A 20641-nucleotide genomic window follows, 5' to 3' on the forward strand; every position below is an offset into this window, starting at 1 on the left:
TGAGACAGATTGCTTGTTAAACTGTATAGAATGGAGTTTGTGATATAATGACATCCTTTTGTGCACTAACCAGATTTTGTTTTCATTCTTTAACCCTTTCCCTGCCAGCCGTTTTGTCCTAGATGCGAACATCTACTGCCAAGCAGTTTTTAGATATTTTGCACTCTTTCACTTTAAGGGCCCTTCCTGGGGCGGTCTTTTAGTTTACCCAGGAAAACAATATATTGTTTTTTTTCAGGACAACCTGAACTTTCAAAATATGCAAGAATTTTGGTGTAATTCTACTTCTGTAAAAAAATCAACACATTTACATAGTTTTGGGGGGGGCAAAAGTAGAAAAACGTAAGTTCACCCAAGAAAACCATATATTTTCGGAAAGTACACATTCCCACGAATCTAAATTGGGTATGCATGTCTTTGTACTCCAAAGTACAATGCCGCAAATCATTCCTAAATTTGGTGATTTTGGTGACATTTCCAAAAATCACCTCAAAATTTCCAACCTGCAGCATCGTATTTCCCACATACTTTTAGGTATCAAGAGAAATCACCCCAAATATGAAAGCCTAGGGTCCTCTGAACAGTTTAATGCCCAATATGTATAGGTGTACCCAAGCACGTGGCATATAGGGGCCCCAAAAGGAAGACCCCCATATGGTCTTTCATTTTAGGTACTGCAAAATCAACACATTTACATCGTTTTGGGGGGGGGGGCAAAGGCAGAAAAAAGTAATTTCACCCCAGAAAACCATATATTTTCGGAAAGTACACATTCCCACAAATTTAAATTGGGTATGGATGTCTTTGTACTACAAAGTACAAAGCCGCAAACCATTCCTAAATTTGATGATTTTGGCGACATTTCCAAAAATCACCTCAAAATTTCTACCCTGCAGCATCGTATTACCCACATACTTTTAGGTATCAAGAGATATCACCCCAAATATGAAAGCCTAGGGACCTCTGAACAGTTTGATGCCCAATATGTATAGGTGTACCCAAGCACGTGGCATATAGGGGCCCCAAAAGGAAGACCCCCATATAGTCTGTCATTTCAGGTACTGCAAAATCAACACATTTACATAGTTTTGGGGGGGGGCAAAGGTAGAAAAAAGTATGTTCGCCCCAGAAAACCATATATTTTTGGAAATTACACATTCCCGCGAATCCAAATTGGGTATGCATGTCTTTGTACTCCAAAGTACCAAGTCGCAAGCCTTTCCTAAATTTGGCGATAAAAGCAACGGTTTTTACATTTCTGAAAATCGCCTAAAAATATTGCAATTGGCCGCATTTATCTCACCCAACTTCTTACATACAATTGTAAAACACCATAAATACTGATGCCAAGGGTCTACTGAACAGTTTTATGCCCAATATGCATTGATATACCAAGGCAGCTGGCATGTGCGGACCCCAAATGTAAATAGTGAATATGAGTTTTCTCTGCTGCCGATTCGCCTTCTGTAAACATAGACCCTTGACTTCATATTATGTGCCTCAAGACCCTCCTAACAGCAAAGACCCCCCAAAACCATATGTTTTTGGAAAGTACACATTCTGACGAAAACAACCAAGATAAAGACGTCTTTATACAGCAAAGTACCAAACTGCAAAACTTTTATAAACATAGAGATTTTTACATTTCTGAAAATCGCCTAAAAATGTTGAAGTATGCCACATTTATCTCACACAATTTTTTACGTACAAAGAAAAATCACCCCAAATATGGACATCAGAGGTCTACTGAATAGTTTGATGCCCAATATGCATAGATTTACCAAAGTATATGGTGTGTACGGCCCCAAATGAAAAATGTGCATATGAATTTTCACGCTGGCCAACTAAGCTGCTGAAAAGAGAACCCCAACTGTGCGTTATGTGCCGTAAGACCCCCAAACCAGGGGCGTAACTACAGAGGAAGCAGACCCTGCGGCTGCAGGGGGGCCCAGGAGGTACAGGGGGCCCCATGAGACTCTCATTGATGAGCAATTTGAACATATATTGGTAAAATAGGACAAACACTGGATATGTTGGGGGCCCTAAAATTAATTTGCTGTGGGGCCCAGCAACATCTAGTTACGCCACTGCCCCAAACTGTAAAAAGACCCCAGAAAACCATATATTTTTGGAAAGCATATATTCTGACTGATCAATCTAAGTAAAATAATATACCAAAGCACCAAACAGCAAAACTATACTAAAGATACATAAGGAACAATAATCCAGGGATAAAATTGCAATAAAACCACAAAAATTGTGCAAATCAATGAAATAACAAAATAACTGCACCGACAGCGTAATTAGTGGCCGAAATCGATTATCCAATAGTCACGCTGCTGAAATAAACAGTTTTTATGGGTAAAAAAAACACAAATTGGTGAAATGAAAAAGTAAAAAAAATAAAATGTGTATACATGTGTGTACACTTCCAAGAATTGTGTGACAGTGTATAAGTGTGTATAAGTGTGTATATAAGTCCATATAAGTGTATATAAATGCATATAAGTGCATATAAGTGGAAAATGAAAAATTAAAAAAAACGTTTTTTTGTTTTTTTTACTAAAATATGTGTGTATGTGTGTATAATGTAGGTAGGTGTATGTAAGTGTGTAAAATAAAGGCCACTTACCGTTTTTGGCTGATCTAAGAGCTGGAGAAGAGAGAGAAGCAGATCTGCAGATTCACAGCAAGCAGGAAGTATGTGGGCGTCGCTGGAACACGAGGTGAGCAGGAGGAAGCAGAGCAGCAAGGCAGACACGCGATTTGCTGTGTCTGCCTCTTTTAGGTCGGCCCTGCGACAATCCTGTCGCAGGACCGACATGACAGCCCCCCAGCCTCGTTGCCCAGGGGGCTGTCAATGCTGCTAAACCTCTGCAGAGGCGGCTAAAGCCGCTGATGCAGAGTACAGCATGTAAAACTGCAAGAACGTACAATGTACGTGCTTGGCAGTTAAAGCCCTTGCCTGCCAGAACGTACGGTGTACGTGCTTGGCAGGCAAAGGGTTAATAGAAATAAGTCGTTTGTATATTTTTTTTCTCTGTGTATGATCACAAATACTTATATAACATGAGAGACATTAATTCTGTGTATTAGGGATAGTTTTGTATACAGAATGTGTTTGGGATAAACGGCACCCCATAAGTGTGTACATTATTTCTAATACATGTTTGAAAGGTGTCACTTTTGTCATGAGACATAAGTGACATCACTAAGCACTGTTTATAAGCATATATTTTACAGGATATGTATGGCTTTTCTGCATTAACAAGGGATTTACTCAAGTACCAAGCACCAACAATTGATGTAATTTTTGGATGACTGCTAATTTTTCTTGGCCTCCAAAATCATGACTCCATGAACCACATGTTTTCTCATACACGTTACTACTGGAAAAGAAAGAGAAATTTCTGTTAAAACAAGTAGGTTTTTGGAGTCAGAACCAAGCAGACAAATCTCTAGTGTTTTGTAGCACTGTTTATATTATCAAAGCCATGATATGGTGCTGGATAACTAGTATAATACAGGAGGAATGAATATTGCAGAATTGCAGCATTTTAGGATACAGGTTTCAGCAGTTGCAAACTTGAACACACAGTATTCAGTGCGCTGCTGCATATTAAAGAAAACAGCATTTATATTCTAAAACTATCTGGATTACTGAACCCAAAATTATAGACCCCCTGCTGTAGATTATAAGGATGTTTGAAGTCACTGAGGAGTTACTTTTGTCACAACTGGCAAATGGTGGCCCTCCAGATGTTGCCGCAGACTACCGGCAGTGGTGTGAGTTTAGTAGTATATGTAGGGTTCTGGTAAACCATCCCTTTAGAGTGAAAGCTCTTGTTAGCAGGGCTCTCCTATCAAGTTTTTATAAGTTTTTTAATTACTGTATAATTGCTGTTCTAAATTACTGTGAAGCAATGATTTGCATTGCTGTAATAAAGGGGAATGAGAAGGGGATAGAAGAATAATTTTACTGAAAAGGCCTGTAGTAGTTTTGGCTGCATATCATGCATATTTTGGAAAAATCAATAAGCATACCAATTGAGAACCTCTATAGTTTATCCAGCATGTGTTCTGTGTCTCCACCTAGTGGCAGGAAAATACCTGCAATTTTAAGGAGCATCTCTGTAAAGCTGTGTAAAATAATAAACATATGCAATTAATATTATAAAATATGCAATTAATATAATTAGCCTGTAGAGAGGTGTGGGTTAATTATATTGCTTTACTTTCACTTTTTATCGTGTTTTTTTAATTTGAGAACTGTGTTAAAATATAATTTATTAAATGTGCAGCATTCACATGAAGACAACTGTAGCTAATTCTGCAATGTGCATTTTATTTATCTGTAACATTTGTCTTTTTAAACCTTATACTAGGACTTCGTCACCTTGCAGTGCTAAAAATGGTTGGCTTGGGAGTTGATGGGAACGGTGTATTTGAACTCTACCCTATTAATGGTAAGTGTATTTTAGTTGTTCTTCTAATTTTACCTATGGAAACTATAATGAAATTTATACAGTATATTAACAAAGCTAATGTTAAAAAATGGTTGCTGATGGTGCCACATTGATCTGCTGTTAAGGAATCATTATACAGGTATGGGACCCTGTTGTCCAGAATGCTCAGGACCTAGGGTCTCCAGATAAGAGATTTTTACACAACTTGGATCTTTGTCTACTAAAAAAAATAAATCCAATAGGATTGATTTGCATCCAATAAAGATTAATGATATCTTAGTTGGGATCAAATACAAGACACTGTTTTATTATTACAGAGAAAAAAGTAAATTATTTCTAAAAATAAGAATTATTAGTTTAAAATGTGATCTGGGGGGAGCCAACCTTCCCATAATTCTGAGCTTTCTGGATAATGGGCTTACGGATAACAGATCCCATACCTGTATTTGTAAAGAATCAGTGGCTAATGTGGCCCCAGAGTCCATTACCATAATTACTTTTATATGTAGCATTCCTGAAGGGTGGCGGAGACGTTTACTCTTCAAGAAAAGCCAAAACAGCATCTTTGCTTTTAAAATCTATTTTAAATAATACAATAATTTCATTTTTCTTCCACTCCAGGAAGCTCCAGTGTTGAAAGGGAAGATCTTTCTTTTAATTTGGTGAAAGACATACGAAACTACTTTCAAGTCAGCCCTGAATATTTCTCCATGTTACTTGTTGGCAAAGATGGCAATGTGAAGTCATGGTACCCTTCTCCAATGTGGTCCATGGCCATTGTGTACGATTTAATAGACTCCATGCAACTCCGGAGACAAGAAATGGCCATTCAGCAATCATTGGGTATGCGCTGCCCAGAGGATGAGTATGGTGGATATGGCTACCATGGTTACCCTCATCAGGGGTATGAGGAAGGCTATCAGGACGATCATCAACACCATGAAGGATACTATCACAGATATCAAGACTAACCAAAATCATGTATGGAAAGGAGAAAAGGAGTTTCAAAAAAAGGATCTAGAAGTGTAAATTACAATACAATTGCTCTTTCAGTAGCACAGCTGTAAAAAAACATATTTTGTAGATTTTTTTTAAAGAAACTGATTCGAACCATTTTCCATTGTTAATGGCAGTATATCATGTAGTTTAGGCTACTTTACTCTTTATATATGAATATATTTTGATGTGTATTTATGGGAAAAACACTTGGATACACACAGCATCACAAACACATCCGTGGAGGTAGTCATACATACAGTGTTATTTTACAAATGCAGATATGGGTTCTTCTGGTCCATAGCTTGTTCAAGAAAGTGTTTTGTGTGCAACAATTTTTCTTGCATGTGTTTTAACAATGTCATTTTTGTAAAACAAATGTCTACATTTCATTGTTAAATGTGAGAACTTTACATGTGCACATCTTGCAAAGCTGCATTATCTATAATTGTACCAGCAGGAGAATTGTTACAGTAATAGTTTGAGTGCCTGAATCTTAATTTTGGCACAGGGGCATTAACTAAGTTTTGCACAAATGGCAAAGGTAGCTGAGAACAGATAAACTCATGTGAGGGGAAAGAGAGCATTCCTATATCGAGGCTTAGTAACTGGTTCTAAACAGCCAAAAATGTTACGATTATTGTTGGTCTAATTGGCCTCCAAGACACACTTTATGCTATTCATATATTTTTGTCCAATAAAGCATCAGCAGATCTTCAGTGTTAACCATGGACAATGTCTTGTTTATTTAATAAAACAAGAAATGTAAAGCTATGTTTGGTGCTGTTTCTTGAATACATACTGTATGACATTATAAAACACGGCACATAGGAGCACTCCTATCTAAGGAATTAAAAAATCCAATTGATTCCTTTGTCCTCTTTCAAAGACATCTCAACCCTTACTCATATTTGTATAGATAGATCAATTGATCATTTCAGTAGCAGAAGAACTAGTAAGAAATAACGTGGAGGCCTTAGTGCTCCTTTAATATTTAAGATGAAAAAATGTGACCATATTCAGAGGGATTATGTTGACCCTCTCTGTAGAGTAAGACGAGCCACTGGTTAAGAATCCTAGGCTTAGAACTGCGATCCTCAACCAGTGTAACATGCTGCTCACCAACCCCTTAGATGTTGCTCCCTGTGGCCTTAAAGCTGATGCTTATTTTTTAATTCCAGGCTTTGAGGCAAGTTTTGGTTGCATAAAAGCAGACGTACGGTCAGTCAGAACCCCCTGTAGGCTGTCATTCTACATAGGGACTACCAATATTCAATCACAGCCCATAACTTGCATCCCAGGAACTTTTTGCATGCTTGTGTAGTTCTCCAATTTTTTGTACATTTGAATGTGGCTCACAGGTACAAAAAAAGTTGTCTTTTGCTCACACACTTCTTCCTGTTACAGTTAGAGTTGTAGTATTTCTGGTCAGGTAATCTCTTATGGAGCACACAGACCATTACAAAATGGTGGCTCAAGGCAAGAGATGTTAAAGGACCATATTTACTTAAAGGAGAAGGAAAGGTTAAAACCAAGTAAGCCTTACCAGAAAGGTCCACCTAAATATACCAGTAAACCCTCAAAGTAGTGCTGCTCTGAGTCCTCTGTCAAAAGAAACACTGCATTTCTTTCCTTCTATTGTATACACATGGGCTTCTGTATCAGACTTCCTGCCTTCAGCGTAAACCTCCTTCCCCGGGCGTGAGCATGCTCAGTTTGCTCCTCTTCCCCCACCCTCCCTTCTCTGCTGTAATCTGAGCCCGGAGCTAAAAGTGAGCAGGGAGAGACTCCGTCAAGAAGTGATGTCACACCAAGCTAATACTGCAGCTGCTATCCTAAACAGAGAGCTTCTAGAGCTTTTTACTCAGGTATGGTAAAATATTCTACAGAATAAATACAGCATTCTAGCTTGCACTATTGCAGGTAACCCATTGGCAATAAAATGCCTCCATAGCTTTCCTTCTCCTTTAAAGGGGTTGTTCACCTTTGACTCAACTTTTAGTATGACATAGAGAGTGATATACGGAGACAATTTGCATTTTGTTTTCATATTTTATTATTGAAGGTTTTTGAGTTATTTAGATTTTTATTTAGCAGCTCTTCAATTTGCATTAGAAACAATCTGGTAGCTAGGGTCCAAGTTACCCTAGCAACCATGCATTGATTTGCATTAGAGACTGGAATATGGATAGGAGAGGACCTTACTAGAAAGATGAGCAATACAAAGTAGCAGTAATATGTGTGTAGTCTTACAGAGCATTTGCTTTTTAGAAGGGGTCAGCTAGAAAGAGGCAAATAATTATAAAACTATAAAAAATAAATAATGAAAACCAATGGAACAGTTGCTTAGAATTGGCCATTTTATCACATATTAAAAGTTTACTTTAAGGTGAACCACCCATTTAAATATATATTCCAGTTTGGTAAGATTCATTAATATGCCACTTAATTTGAAATAAACTATATATTGCTTAAGTATTCATTTTTGGGGTATAGTTTTCCTTTAAAGCAAAACAGGATCCAGTGACTAGTAAGTTTAAATTTATGATTTCTGCCTTCCCCCTGCCCTCTGCCGGCTAAAATGAAAATCGACTGGGGGAAGCCACACACGGAGCTTCGTTTTCGAAGCGCCACGTGTGCCTTCCCCCAGGCGAGGGGGGCAGGGGGAAGGCAATTCGGGGAGATTGGCGCCCCGAAAAAGAGGAGATTTGTCGCTGGGGTGATTAATCTCCCCAAATCTGTTCATGTGGCCAGACCCTAACAGTCACAACTAGGTAGATTATCAGCAGCCCATCTGTTTTAGTGTGGAAAAGGTGGCATAATTAATGGCTTGTCTAATTAAAGCTAATAAAGGATATGAAGTGTATAATTAAGATCTGCAGTACGAAGCCACCATCTTGTCTCTCTCTACATTTTTCATAGCGTGTATACAAACGCACAGACACAAACCAGAAAGAGATGCATTTTCTAGGATGTAGAATAAGTTTCTTTTCAGGTTTAATGTCGCAGGATGACCTATTTTAGAAATACAAAAAATATTCAAGTCTAAGGCACATTTGTGATAGGAGTTCATCTAGCACAAACAATATCCCAATACCAATCTTTTTCAAGAGAGATTGCCGGAAAGAAAAGAGGTTGTTAAAAAAATATTGATTTCCACTATTGTTCTGGCGGTTCCTCCAGTGCTGAAAGTCCAAGTGGTAAGCGCTCCCAAATGTGGAGCCTTAATCAGTATCATAATGGAAGTGTTTCTCATTTAGTGGTCCTGTGTGGCAAAAATGGCATAATTTAAAACTGCTCATGCTTGTACTAAAGTTCCACTGGTTTTTCAAGGTGCTTGACATCAGTACATGTTTCTGATTTGCTAGAAGATTTCTTCATCCGTCTCAGAGTCTTCATTTGCTGCAGTCAGTTTCTCAAGCTCCTGACCGTCCTATAATGGGAGCAAAATGATATAATTCTGTTTAGAAGACTATTCCTTCATCTTTTTCTTTCCAACTACAGGTATGGGATCCATTATCCGGAAACCCAGAAAGCTCTGAATTACGAAAAGGCCGTCTCCCATAGATTCCATTTTATCCAAATTTTTCAAAAGGATTTCCCTTTTCTCTGTAATAATAAAACAGTACCTTGTACTTGATCCCAACTAAGATATAATTTATCCTTATTGGAAGCAAAACCAGCCTACTGGATTTGTGTAATGTTTAAATGTTTTTTTTAGTAGACTTAAGGTATGAAGATCCAAATTATGGAAATATCGGAAAATATATTCAGAAAACCCCAGGTCCCCAGCATTCTGGATAACAGGTCCCATGACTGTATTTACAGTAAGTCTATTATACTATTATGCTATACTCTCATATGCATGAAAAACTAATTGTAGAAGTTTAAGCTACCATACAGAATCCCATACAGATTTGATCCCATGCAGATTTGCAACCCTGTGATTAAAAGAAAGGAATCAAAGTGGGATTAGCAGATGCCATCTTGTGCCTCGTGTTGTCCTGACCTCTCCCTAGAAATTGCTTATCAGGAGCATGCGCAGTCTGGGATGAATCAGCTTGAAAAGTCATGCTCCTGATGGAGATTGCTGGGAAATATTTGAAAATTTGAGCAGCACAAGATGGTGCTTAACAACCTACTGCACTGCTTTTTTTAAATGCAACTACGGCAAACCGGGTGGTATAGTCGGTCTGCAATTATTTGGTTTGAGGGGGGCCTAGGGTAAAGTACTTGTCTGATAGAGGAGAAGCCAATAAAGCACAGAGGGGCCTAATGCCCCTTTAAACAATATACCCCCACTGACTGACCCAGTCACTGGTTTACTGGTTTGTAGATTTATACTGTCAGTGCTGCAAAAAGAAATGCTTATGTGTTGGAATACAGTAGAACCCCCATTTTAAGTTTTGCAGAGGACCAAAAAAATTGTGTCAAATCTGGGAAGTGTATCATGCATATTATATACATATACATATATATATATATATATATATATATATATATATATATATATATATATATATATATTGGCGGGACAACAAAAATACAGTGTGAAATTATGGTATATAAAATTGAGGTTTCAGTGTATTTAGTAAAGTATTTACTTTTGATTTCAGTTTTTGCCCTGTTTAGTGCAAGAAGTGACAAAAACCACACTTACTTCCTAATTAAACAACAGGCAAAAAAGGTTTTAAAGCGCATTTAAAGGGATTGTTTGTCTTTGAATTAACTGCAGTTGGTGTTTATTTTTAATTGTTTTATGAATTATGTAGCTTATTGTTCAATAGCTCTCCAGTTTGGGATTTCAATTTATTCCAGCAACCAGGCAGTGGTTGTGGCAGTGAAAGCCTGGAGAAGGCCTAAATAGAAAAATACAAGTTTAAAATTCAGAAAACAGGTGTCTTTGTATTCATAACAATTTCTTTTATGGCCCCACCAACGTTTTCCTGGATTTTACACAATTTTTTCTGTTCCCCCTGAAAATTGCAAAATGAGGGTTCTACTTGTAGCAACAAAAAAGCCTTACAAAGCAACAGTATTTTGTTTGCCAGGGTCAGCGACCCCCATTTAAAAAAAAAAGTGATATGACTTCAACTTGCAGTACAGCAGTAAATAGTGACTGAAGTTTATCAGATGACAATAAAATAATGATATTGACAATAAAATAATTAGAACATCCTATCGGAGACAGGTAACAGCTGGTATACAGGGTACAATAATATGAATCAAATATCAACTCTTAAGAGCCCCACTCTGATATCCAGAAGCTGAACTCAAGGCAGATAGGTGAAAGGGGGGACAGATGGTGGTCTCAGGTAATCATACAATGGCATGCTGACCAAAGGTCAAGACTTTGCAGACAGAAGTCAAACAGCAGTTAGATACAGAAGTGTTGCTTCAGAACTGGGGTATACTAATTGGTTAATTACCCATGATGCACTGGACTAGTCACATGAGGTTTTAAATGTTGGTTTTTTGAATGTTCCTTTACACTTGACAAAGGGCATAGCCCGAAACATGTTGTGTAACTCTGCTTCCCAATAAAGAATATTGCAGTCGAGTTTGCTGCCCTGGATTTGTTCCACAACAATTCACATTTTTTGATGCTTCAGAACTGCAAACACCCATCCTGTCTCAAACTAGCAGATTAAGATTTTATGGTTTATCAGGGAACCATAAAATGGTGTAACAGGTATTGCAATATTTACTATAGTAAGCTTACATGCTTTCTAATATAGAAGGAGGGCTTTTGACCATGTATGGTATATCCGTGTACCCTTTGCTCTTATGGTAAATTCTCTGTAAAAAGGTATAAAAGCTTGTTGTAAGAGGAGTATCTTTGGGGAGTTCTCCTGTCACACTTTATTATTATACTGTGGTGTGATTTTTTTCTAGGCAAAACTCTTGTCTTGTTTTTCTTTGTCTAATAAATGACCTCACTTATTTGAATAGCCTTCTCTCTGAGTTGTGCTTTATAAACAAGGTCTGGGTAATACAAATACCTTCACAGAGCACAAGTCACATGACTGAGGGTACATGGGAAACTGACAATATGTCTAGCCCCAGGTCAGATTTCAAAATTAAATATAGAAAAATCTTTTTGCTGTTTTGAGAAATGGATTCCAGTGCAGAATTCTGCTGGATCAGCACTATTAACTGATGCATTAACAAAAAACATTTTTCCCATGACAGTATCCCCCTAAAAAGACATTATATGATTATAAAAAAAATTGTTATTTCTAAATCCTTACCCCATTTGAGCGTTCCCATACATCTCCATTTATTATTTTGAGTTTCTCTCGTTTTGTGGTACCGCTGGACTCTGTTATTCTGCTTGCATTATAAATAAATATAGAAAGCAGGACTACAGGTGCTTCCAGAAAGAAGTCCAGGGAAGGCTTAAAACTGAACACAAAGTAGGATACAATGGTAATGATCACAGTCGTTATCTGCGCTGTGAGCACGTGAAACATGTTGTCTCTGAATTTCAATATAAAAGCCACGGACAGTCCAACAAAGGCCGTCGTAAAAATAAGGGCAACAGAAAATCCATTGTGACCATAAAAAAATCCACAGGATTTGATTTTGCTAAAGTATTCATCGTGAAGAACCAGGGTGAGGCCGTTGAAGAAAACTCCAAAGACATACAGTTTGCTGTTTTGTATAAAGATGCTTTCTGACATCTGTTCTCCTTCCTTCAAAATTTTTTCATTGTAGATATTTGCCAGTGCGGAAATAACACACTGCAGCAGGATCAGGAAGTGGCCCAGGCCGAGGTGGAGAAACTGAAAGTTGGCTATTGCTTTCAGGCTGACAGTATGGGCTTCTGTGTCTGGCTTATTTAGGTAAGTGCAGCTGTTTGAGGGGGCGGAGTGAAAAAGGTGGTGATGAACATCGACCGATACTTCGTGATGAGCAGTGTCATTTTGTGAAGTGAGCCCCATAATGGACAGGAACAATATCACTAGAGAAGCCCACTGAACACAGGACAGCTGTCGTCTAGTAAGAGAAAAACACTTTAATTAAATAGCAGTTTACAGAATGTTTTTAAATTGAGGCAGGAAACAAAAAAAAGCTTGAGTTTGCAAATAATCTAGATGGGAGAAACTGGCCTTCACTTTGTATTTGTTTTTTAATTATTTGCCTTCTAACTATCTTTCAAGTGGGTTTATTGATCCCATCTAAAAACAAATGATCTGCTGGCTTTTTAGTTACTTTTTATACCCAGCTTTCTATTCAGGCCCCCACCACTACATTCATATTCCAGTCTCTTATTCAAATCAATGCATAGTTACTAGGGTAATTACTGGTGGGGGAAGATAGATCCTTCACACTGAAACCAAGGTTCAACATACACTGATTTACGGATAATGCAACTATGCAGAGAAGTAAGACTTTTTATACTATGGCCGAAAGGCAAACAAGTTAGGGACCGCCATATGGGGTTTACCTTGACATGGTATGGTGGCTTTTCAACTTTATGATCATAACTTTGTAACTAAAAACCCCTGTTTTGTAAACTTACTTTTGAGACAGGGGACTAGGGAATGTGCATTAAAACTAGCACTTCCATTATACTTAAATATACTATTACTTAGCCTTTAGAGTGCTTCCACAACCCCATTTTGTACATTAATTTGGACCCTAGCAACCAGATTGCTGAAACTGCAACCTGATGAGTTGTGGGTGTTGCTGTGGTTTCACAGACATCATGATCTAGTTAGTGGTTATAAAGACATTTCCTTTGTTCGTTAAAGAGGGGACTGAAAGAGTTTGTTCTGCTGATGACAAAGGTGGAATAATATCTTATCTTATAAGTGAACTCTGAAATGTGAAGTTTTAGGGAAATGACACACTGAGCTATTTGTTGCAGCTACAAAATGCCAGAAAACCTGCCATAGATAATTTTGTGAATTGGGCTGTCCAACTGGTCCCCCTTGTGTGGCCCCCCACATGAAAGTCTGCTTGCTGTGATTTCTTATTTTACCTTGTGTAATCTTTAAAAAGGTATCACTACTGAGATTAACTGCCCCCTGCATTGTTTACATCTCCATCACTCTAATATCACCTCTATTGTTCATGCCCCTAAAGCCCTGTACTGTTCACACCTGAGATCCAGACTGAAACTGACCCCACTGTTCACACATCAGACAAACTTCTGGAGGGGCACCAGCACTGTGTCACTGTATGTAGCACAGTATGAACTGTCCATCTTAGAGTCCTCATAGGTTTCCCTGTCTCCTGCTCTATTCTGTCTGCCCTATGCTCCCTGTGTGTGCGCCATACTCTACCTGCCCTATGCTCCCTGTGTGTGTCATACTCTGCCTTCCCTATGGTCCCTGTGTGTGCCATACTCTGCCTTCCCTAGGCTTCCTGTGTGTGCCATACTCTGCCTGCCCTACTCTGTATCCTGTCAGATGGGAGCATGGTAGGGTTTGTTAGCATTTGGAAATTGTTGTTAGGGGCCCCTAGGGTGTTTAATCATGTGCTGGGGGTGCTGTGTTATCCACAAGGGAGAAGGCGCCATATGGATTTAAGGGTATGTTTATGGTATATTTAAGGGTATGTTTTAAAAGGTGGTGTGGTTTAAAAGGGGGAGTGGTCAACACTAGCTTCCATTAGCAGCCCTCCACCACATAGGCCAGACAAATTCTGTCCAGAAGTTAGACCGCAATGCTCTAAAACAAAGTGAAGAGCATAATACCACAAAGACTCTGGGAGAAAATACAAACTCCTTCCAAGTTGGAATTGAATCCCAGTGCTGCAAGGCAGAAGTTCTACCCATTGAGCAACAGTGCTGCCCCATACATAGAAGTGTAGAGCAGTCCACTGCAAAACTTTTGTTTAATTAACAGAGCATCCACTGACAAAAACAGAGCCAACTGTTAAGGCAATGGTACACACAGAGATTCTGGGAATATAATTCTCCTGGTATAAGAAAAACACAGGCTTGCTTTCCATAGCATAATATGCCAGCTGGTCAGGCAGTTATAAATAGAAAGTTCTACTAAACGTTAGGGGGAAGTAGTGGGTGCCACGGACCTTGAAGTAACCATTTAATACCCAAACTGCCTCTGCTTAAGGGCAAAGATATGCTGCTATTTATCGATCAGGGTTTTGTCGCAGCTACAAAATGCCATCAAATACTCTGCCATAGACAATACTGGCAGCTTTGCAAACACACTCAAATAGCAGGATTGCTCAAATATGCATGTGTCATTGTCCTGAGAGGCCACCAATCATGGTGTACTTACTTTAATATTAATCTGAAGAAAACTGCTGTAGTAATGATAACAAAATTGGACAACAACACAGCCATAGCCTAAAAAAAAGATAACAGAACAAAGTCTGGTTATTTGTCATTTCCCTGGAAATCAGCCATACATTTAAAGCACATCAGAGGAGTATTGTGGAAAAACATGTTTTTTAATAGGAATAAAGGACTACTCCACCCATGTATATTTTTTTTTTTGCATTATGAAAAGCAATCTAATTCTAAGCAACTTCCTGTTACACGTTAAGAATTTTTCAGTGAAGAAATCTTTCTGTTCTCTGCGCTGCTTATTCTGAGTCTGATACTATTTTGCAAAAGGGAACTGGAACGGTCTTCAGCAAAACGTTTTGAGTCAGAACCAGCAGTGCAAAGAACAGAAAGCAACAGAATAATACTAATTATAATTATACTAATGAGTATTATACCAATAATTATTTGCAAAAGATGTTTATAATGATATAAACTGAAACGCTTGTAACAATTAAATATTTATTCTTTATCAGCAACGTAACTAGAGGGGGGCGGGCCATGGCCCGGGACGTGCCCCCGCCCCCCTCCGTACGCCCGGAACCAGCTGAATTAGTGACGCGCGAGCTGCCGGGGGGCCCTGAGGGGGTGCAGGCCCTGGTCCAATCGCACCCCCTGCTCCCCCGGTAGTTACGCCACTGTTCTTTATGCAGGAAAGTTTCGGGTGGAGCAGTGCAAATGCACAGGTAACAAAACTGGTTTTCAAAATTTTACACATTTATGTGTTTTCATACTTACTGGTTGCAGGTAAGCCAAAACATAAAAGATTATCAAATTATCCAAAAAGTAAAGAAATGCTGGAACAGCCCATTTCATGTACTGACAAAAATGCTTTAACGATGCATGGCATCTAAATGAACGTCTTTCTGAAAGGAAACAAGGACAGTATAGTAACTTACTGCACAATGGCATTAAACAAACAAAATATATACTACACGTGCCAGTGGCATATTGCCAGCTGTCCTGTTGCTTTAATACAATCCTGATTTATTAGTTAGTCTGACGTCAGTGGTAGGAAAGCTTTTCGAAGGGTTAATAAAGGATAAGATACTGGACTTCATAGCAAATCATAATACTATGAGTTTGTGCCAGCATGGTTTTATGTGTAATAGATCTTGCCAGACTAACTTAATTTCTTTTTATGACTGAGAATGTAAGTAGAGACCTCGATTCTGGGATGGCAGTGGATGTGATTTACTTAGACTTTGCTAAAGCATTTGATACAGTGCCACACAAAAGGTTACTGGTTAAATTAAGGAATGTTGGCCTGGAACATAGTATTTGTACCTGGATAGAGAACTGGCTAAAAGATAGACTACAAAGAGTGGTGGTAAATGGAACATTTTCTAATTGGACCAGTGTTGTTAGTGGAGTACCGCATGGCTCTGTACTAGGTCCCTTGCTTTTCAACTTGTTTATTAATGACCTGGAGGTGGGCATTGAAAGTACTGTTTCTATTTTTGCAGATGATACTAAATTGTGCAGAACTATAGGTTCCATGCAGGATGCTGCCACTTTGCAGAGTGATTTGTCTAAACTGGAAAACTGGGCAGCAAACTGGAAAATGAGGTTCAATGTTGATAAATGCAAGGTTATGCACTTTGGCAAAAATAATATAAATGCAAGTTATACACTAAATGGCAGTGTGTTGGGAGTTTCCTTAAATGAGAAGGATCTAGGGGTCTTTGTAGATAACACGTTGTCTAATTCTGGGCAGTGTCATTCTGTGGCTACTAAAGCAAATAAAGTTCTGTCTTGCATAAAAAAGGGCATTAACTCAAGGGATGAAAACATAATTATGCCTCTTTATAGGTCCCTGGTAAGGCCTCATCTGGAGTATGCAGTTCAATTTTGGACTCCAGTCCTTAAGAGGGATATAAATGAGCTGGAGAGAGTGCAGAGACGTGCAACTAAATTGGTTAGAGGGACGGAAGACTTAAATTATGAGGGTAGACTGTCAAAGTTGGGGTTGTTTTCTCTGGAAAAAAGGCGCTTGCGAGGGGACATGATTACACTTTACAAGTACATTAGAGGACATTATAGACAAATGGCAGGGGACCTTTTTACCCATAAAGTGGATGACCGTACCAGAGGCCACCCCTTTAGACTAGAAGAAAATAACTTTCATTTGAAGCAACGTAGGGGGTTCTTCACAGTCAGGACAGTGAGGTTGTGGAATGCACTGCCGGGTGATGTTGTGATGGCTGATTCAGTTAATGCCTTTAAGAATGGCTTGGATGATTTTTTGGACAGACATAATATCAAAGGCTATTCTGATACTAAGCTCTATAGTTAGTATGGGTATGGGTATATAGAATTTAATTAAAAGTAGGGATGGGTGTATGTATGGATGCTGGGTTTTCATTTGGAGGGGTTGAACTTGATGGACTCAACCCAATTTAACTATGTAACTATATGTAACTATGTATAATATGGCAGTGGCTATTCTAAACAGAGAGCTTCTAGAGCTGATTATTCAGGTATGGTAACACATTCTACAGAATAAATATAGCATTCTAGCTTGCACTATTGCAGCTAATCTATTGGCAATGAAATACCTGTGTAGCTTTCCTTCTCCTTTAAGATCAAATGCAGTTTGTCTCAGAATATCACTCTCTACATCATATAGAAGGTAACTTTAAAGATGATCAACCCCTCTAAACTACAATCTACAGTTTATAACTCTGGTTAACCAACAGGTGGCTATCTGGACAAAATGTGAACCTCTGTTAATTATCAAAGGACTAATAGTATATAACCTACTTCCTAGAAGCACCGGGAGCAGCACTTGAATGTATGACATGTTATAAAGTATGTAGTATTTTTAGTAGTAGCAGTAATGGGAGCACATGGAATGCACTTACCCGTCATAATTATCCTAACAGACATCGCCATACAGAACAGGAGCTTTACAGCCTCTGCGCAAACATTCACTGTGGCTGGAACATAGTCATATTTATTATCTGTAAAAGTAATTAAAATAAGTGAAAGACTTTACATCATAACTATAAATAAACCCTGAAAAATTATTGGAAATGTCAAAGGTGCCATTGGGTTATTTCTAAATAACTTTAATAGTCTGCAATCTGTGCAGCAAAATCAGCCATTTCTATATTTTATACAGATCATTGACCTTCTAGGATGCATGTATTGAAGGAGTAATGTCTACCCTGTTTGTGAAAACAAGAGAGCAATACTACTAGGGGGGTGTCATCTGTTTTAATGAGTACTGTGTGCCAGTTGTTATAAATGTCAGTGGCACAGTTCCTCAAGTTTATAATTTGTATCAACTAAGAGTCTATTCTGAATATTTACCAAATAGCACAGGTGAGTCAGCATTACCCATCCACTATCTAACCCACATATATGGTGTATATAGTATGATAATACAGGTATGGGACCTGTTATCCAGAATGCTCTGGATCTGGGGTTGTACAGATAATCTTTACGTAATTTGGATCTTCTTTCTTTAAGTCTACTAAAAAAATCATGTAAACATTAAATAAACCCAATAGAAAGATTTTGCTCCCAGTAAGGTTTAATTATATCTTCGTTTGGCTTAAAGGGGAACTATCGTTAAAATGAAAATATAATATAAGCTTCAGCATACTGAAATAAAAAGTTTTCTATTGCTTCTGAAATAATCAAGTTTATCTTCACTATCCATCTTCATTCTATCTTCATGCAGGAGTTGAGTGTCAGATAATCATTGACAGTTAGATCCAATATATCTTATGGCAAACAAACCAACCTTCATTGGCAGAAAACTTCACAAGAAGTAGACGACTTGAGCCAAGACTGACGAAGGTAAAGCCAAGCAGGAATGTATGTAAATGTGATCTGGAGAGCCATGCTCTGTTTAAACAGCATTTATAACTCATGGCAATCATTTGACATGTCGCATTCCAGCGTTCTGAAATAAGGAGGAAAAAAAACAATATGAGGGGTTTTGAGTGCTGAAAATAAAATTAATTTATGCTACTGCATTGCCATTTGAACACATAACAGGCAAAGGTCTCGCTGAGATGCTAACCTGCTGTGTAGCCATAGGGGTAGTTTTCAATCCTCTTTTGTATGTATTTTTGAGCAATTAAGGGATTTAAGAGTTTCTGGCGTTTATCCACAACAAAAAAAGGGCAACAAATAGCACCCTGTGTCACTGCCCTAAACTATAGTTGCTGTTCTTAAACAAACACACAATTACTACAAGTGCAGGGCAATATCACCTTACGTTTTTATTGCTTTTAAAAACTTAAAATTTTTAGTTATACTGCTCTTTTAAAGGAGACATTTTATGTTAAAAACAAGAACGTAGCAGTGCATTAGACACATTTCGATATAGCAGGAGTGTGCTTGAAAAAAGTTCTGTTTGTGACTTTAATGAAAATGTCTGCAAAATACCTACTAGTCCCACCCATCTGTTCCCCTTCCGGATGCCTTCTTTTCCAGGCTGTGCAGAGGAGCAGGCAGCACTCGGCACTGTAGGATAGGAACCAATCAGCAGCTAGGCTGACCTGATGGGGAACTGAAGCCTGTCTTTGCTTGTGTGACTGCAGGGCTGTGATTATCTGTCCCTCTCCTATTGTGCTTGTGGCAAGGACCGTCAGGACACGCCCCACCCCTCGTTTGAAACAGGGACCAGTAACCATCTATGGGGAGCTCCAATAAAGGGGCTAGTTTTAAAGATAATATTAATTTTTAGCACAATGTGAAACATTTGTCTACAAAATTAGTTTTTTTTTTTCAATTATCCTATATGTCTCCTTTAATCGTCTCTAGAACGTAGAGAATTGTTGTGCAATAGATGGGAGAGCTGTACATTGCCCAAAGCTACGTGGCTGCGCACTTAGAAATTTCCTCCAAAACAGTTTCTCTTTACTGCTCTCCAGTGCCAGGTCTAGCTGGCCATAGACACAAAGATCTGATCGTACGAATCTAGGATTCGTACGATTTTCGGACCTTGTGTGGAGAGTCCCGCCATTTTTTGTCCGGCGGAGATCGGTCGTTTGGTCAATCTGACAGGTTAAAAGATTTCTGTCGGCTGCGGGTAATATCTCTGCATGTATTGCCGATCATATGATTTTCAGAGGGAGACTGTCACTAGCTTTGGTCGGACATAACTTTCGTACGATTGCTGTCAGGGGCAGAACATTGGCTGATCTGTTCTTTTGTACTTTATTTGATCGGAATGGTTAGTGGCAGGTCGGGAGATGGGGAAGTCCGATCGTACATTGATTCGTTTGCGTCTGTGGCCAGCTTAAGTGTTGGAATGCTAAACCACTTCCCAACATAAACTAAAAATATCAAGCAGTTTTAAAGTTATTTGTAATTTAGCTGCAACTGATAAATAATTATTTTGTTAATCTATTTCTGTCTCCTCGTTCTGACTCTTGAAACAATGTAGGAAAAGTCAAGCCATTATTCAGCTGGCATCTGCTACAGGATTCAGAAGCAGCAGTGCATGAAATACAATATCACTGCAACGCGTATTTCATGTGTGCATAACACAAAGCCTGCTAATGCCTGTGTCAACAGCTGCCGCTTAACTTAGAAACGATTCACTTTCTGAATAAGAAACCAACTTCAGTACCGTGAATATGGATCTGTATAGTTCCTGCACGTTGGGCTGCGAGCGATCAAGTCCATGTTAAAGCCCCCTACACACCCTCAAGAAAAATGCAATTCTTACCTTGGGGTTTATTATAACGGCGCTCGCACCTGGGAGACACGTCATCGATTGATTCGTAAACATGCCACTACAATCTCCACATTACAGAACACAGCTACGCCCACTAATCTACTCTTCCGGGTTCGCTAAGGAGCATCATGCGTTCCAAGCCTTCCTTTCACCATTCAGCTGACGTCATTTATCTGTACA

The 20641-nt window shown here is 38.7% G+C and overlaps 2 protein-coding genes across 3 annotated transcripts in view; one reads left to right on the forward strand and one right to left on the reverse strand.

Annotated features, from left to right (window-relative positions):
- LOC108709409 (coiled-coil domain-containing protein 80) overlaps positions 1-6236 on the forward strand; it is a 52229-nt gene extending 45993 nt beyond the window's left edge. The window contains exons 8-9 of the mRNA XM_018249205.2: positions 4386-4466; positions 5088-6236. Coding sequence (XP_018104694.1) covers positions 4386-4466; positions 5088-5437 — 431 coding nt within the window. The 3' untranslated portion in view covers positions 5438-6236. The remainder of the gene's footprint in view (positions 1-4385; positions 4467-5087) is intronic.
- Positions 6237-7494: 1258 nt separating this feature from the next.
- slc35a5.S (solute carrier family 35 member A5 S homeolog) lies at positions 7495-20533 on the reverse strand. 2 transcript variants are annotated; one of them, NM_001093676.1, is given in 7 exon segments: positions 7495-8895; positions 11714-12461; positions 14717-14784; positions 15502-15629; positions 17628-17726; positions 18515-18676; positions 20453-20533. In NM_001093676.1, coding segments are annotated over 6 exon segments (1242 nt in total). In that variant the 5' UTR covers positions 18645-18676; positions 20453-20533; the 3' UTR covers positions 7495-8826.
- Positions 20534-20641: the final 108 nt, after the last annotated feature.

The sequence above is a fragment of the Xenopus laevis genome, chromosome 2S (genome assembly GCF_017654675.1).
Source record: "Xenopus laevis strain J_2021 chromosome 2S, Xenopus_laevis_v10.1, whole genome shotgun sequence".
NCBI lineage: Eukaryota > Metazoa > Chordata > Amphibia > Anura > Pipidae > Xenopus > Xenopus laevis.

Coding starts and splice junctions, on each gene's coding strand:
- slc35a5.S (XM_018248347.2), bottom strand. CDS start 18,653: ATGATTGCCATGAGTTATAAATGCTGTTTAAACAGAGCATGGCTCTCC. Junction 17,727..18,514: donor GAAGTTTTCTGCCAATGAAG/GTTGGTTTGTTT, acceptor TTACTTTTACAG/ATAATAAATATGACTATGTT. Junction 12,462..14,716: donor TTCTTCAGATTAATATTAAA/GTAAGTACACCA, acceptor TTCTCTTACTAG/ACGACAGCTGTCCTGTGTTC.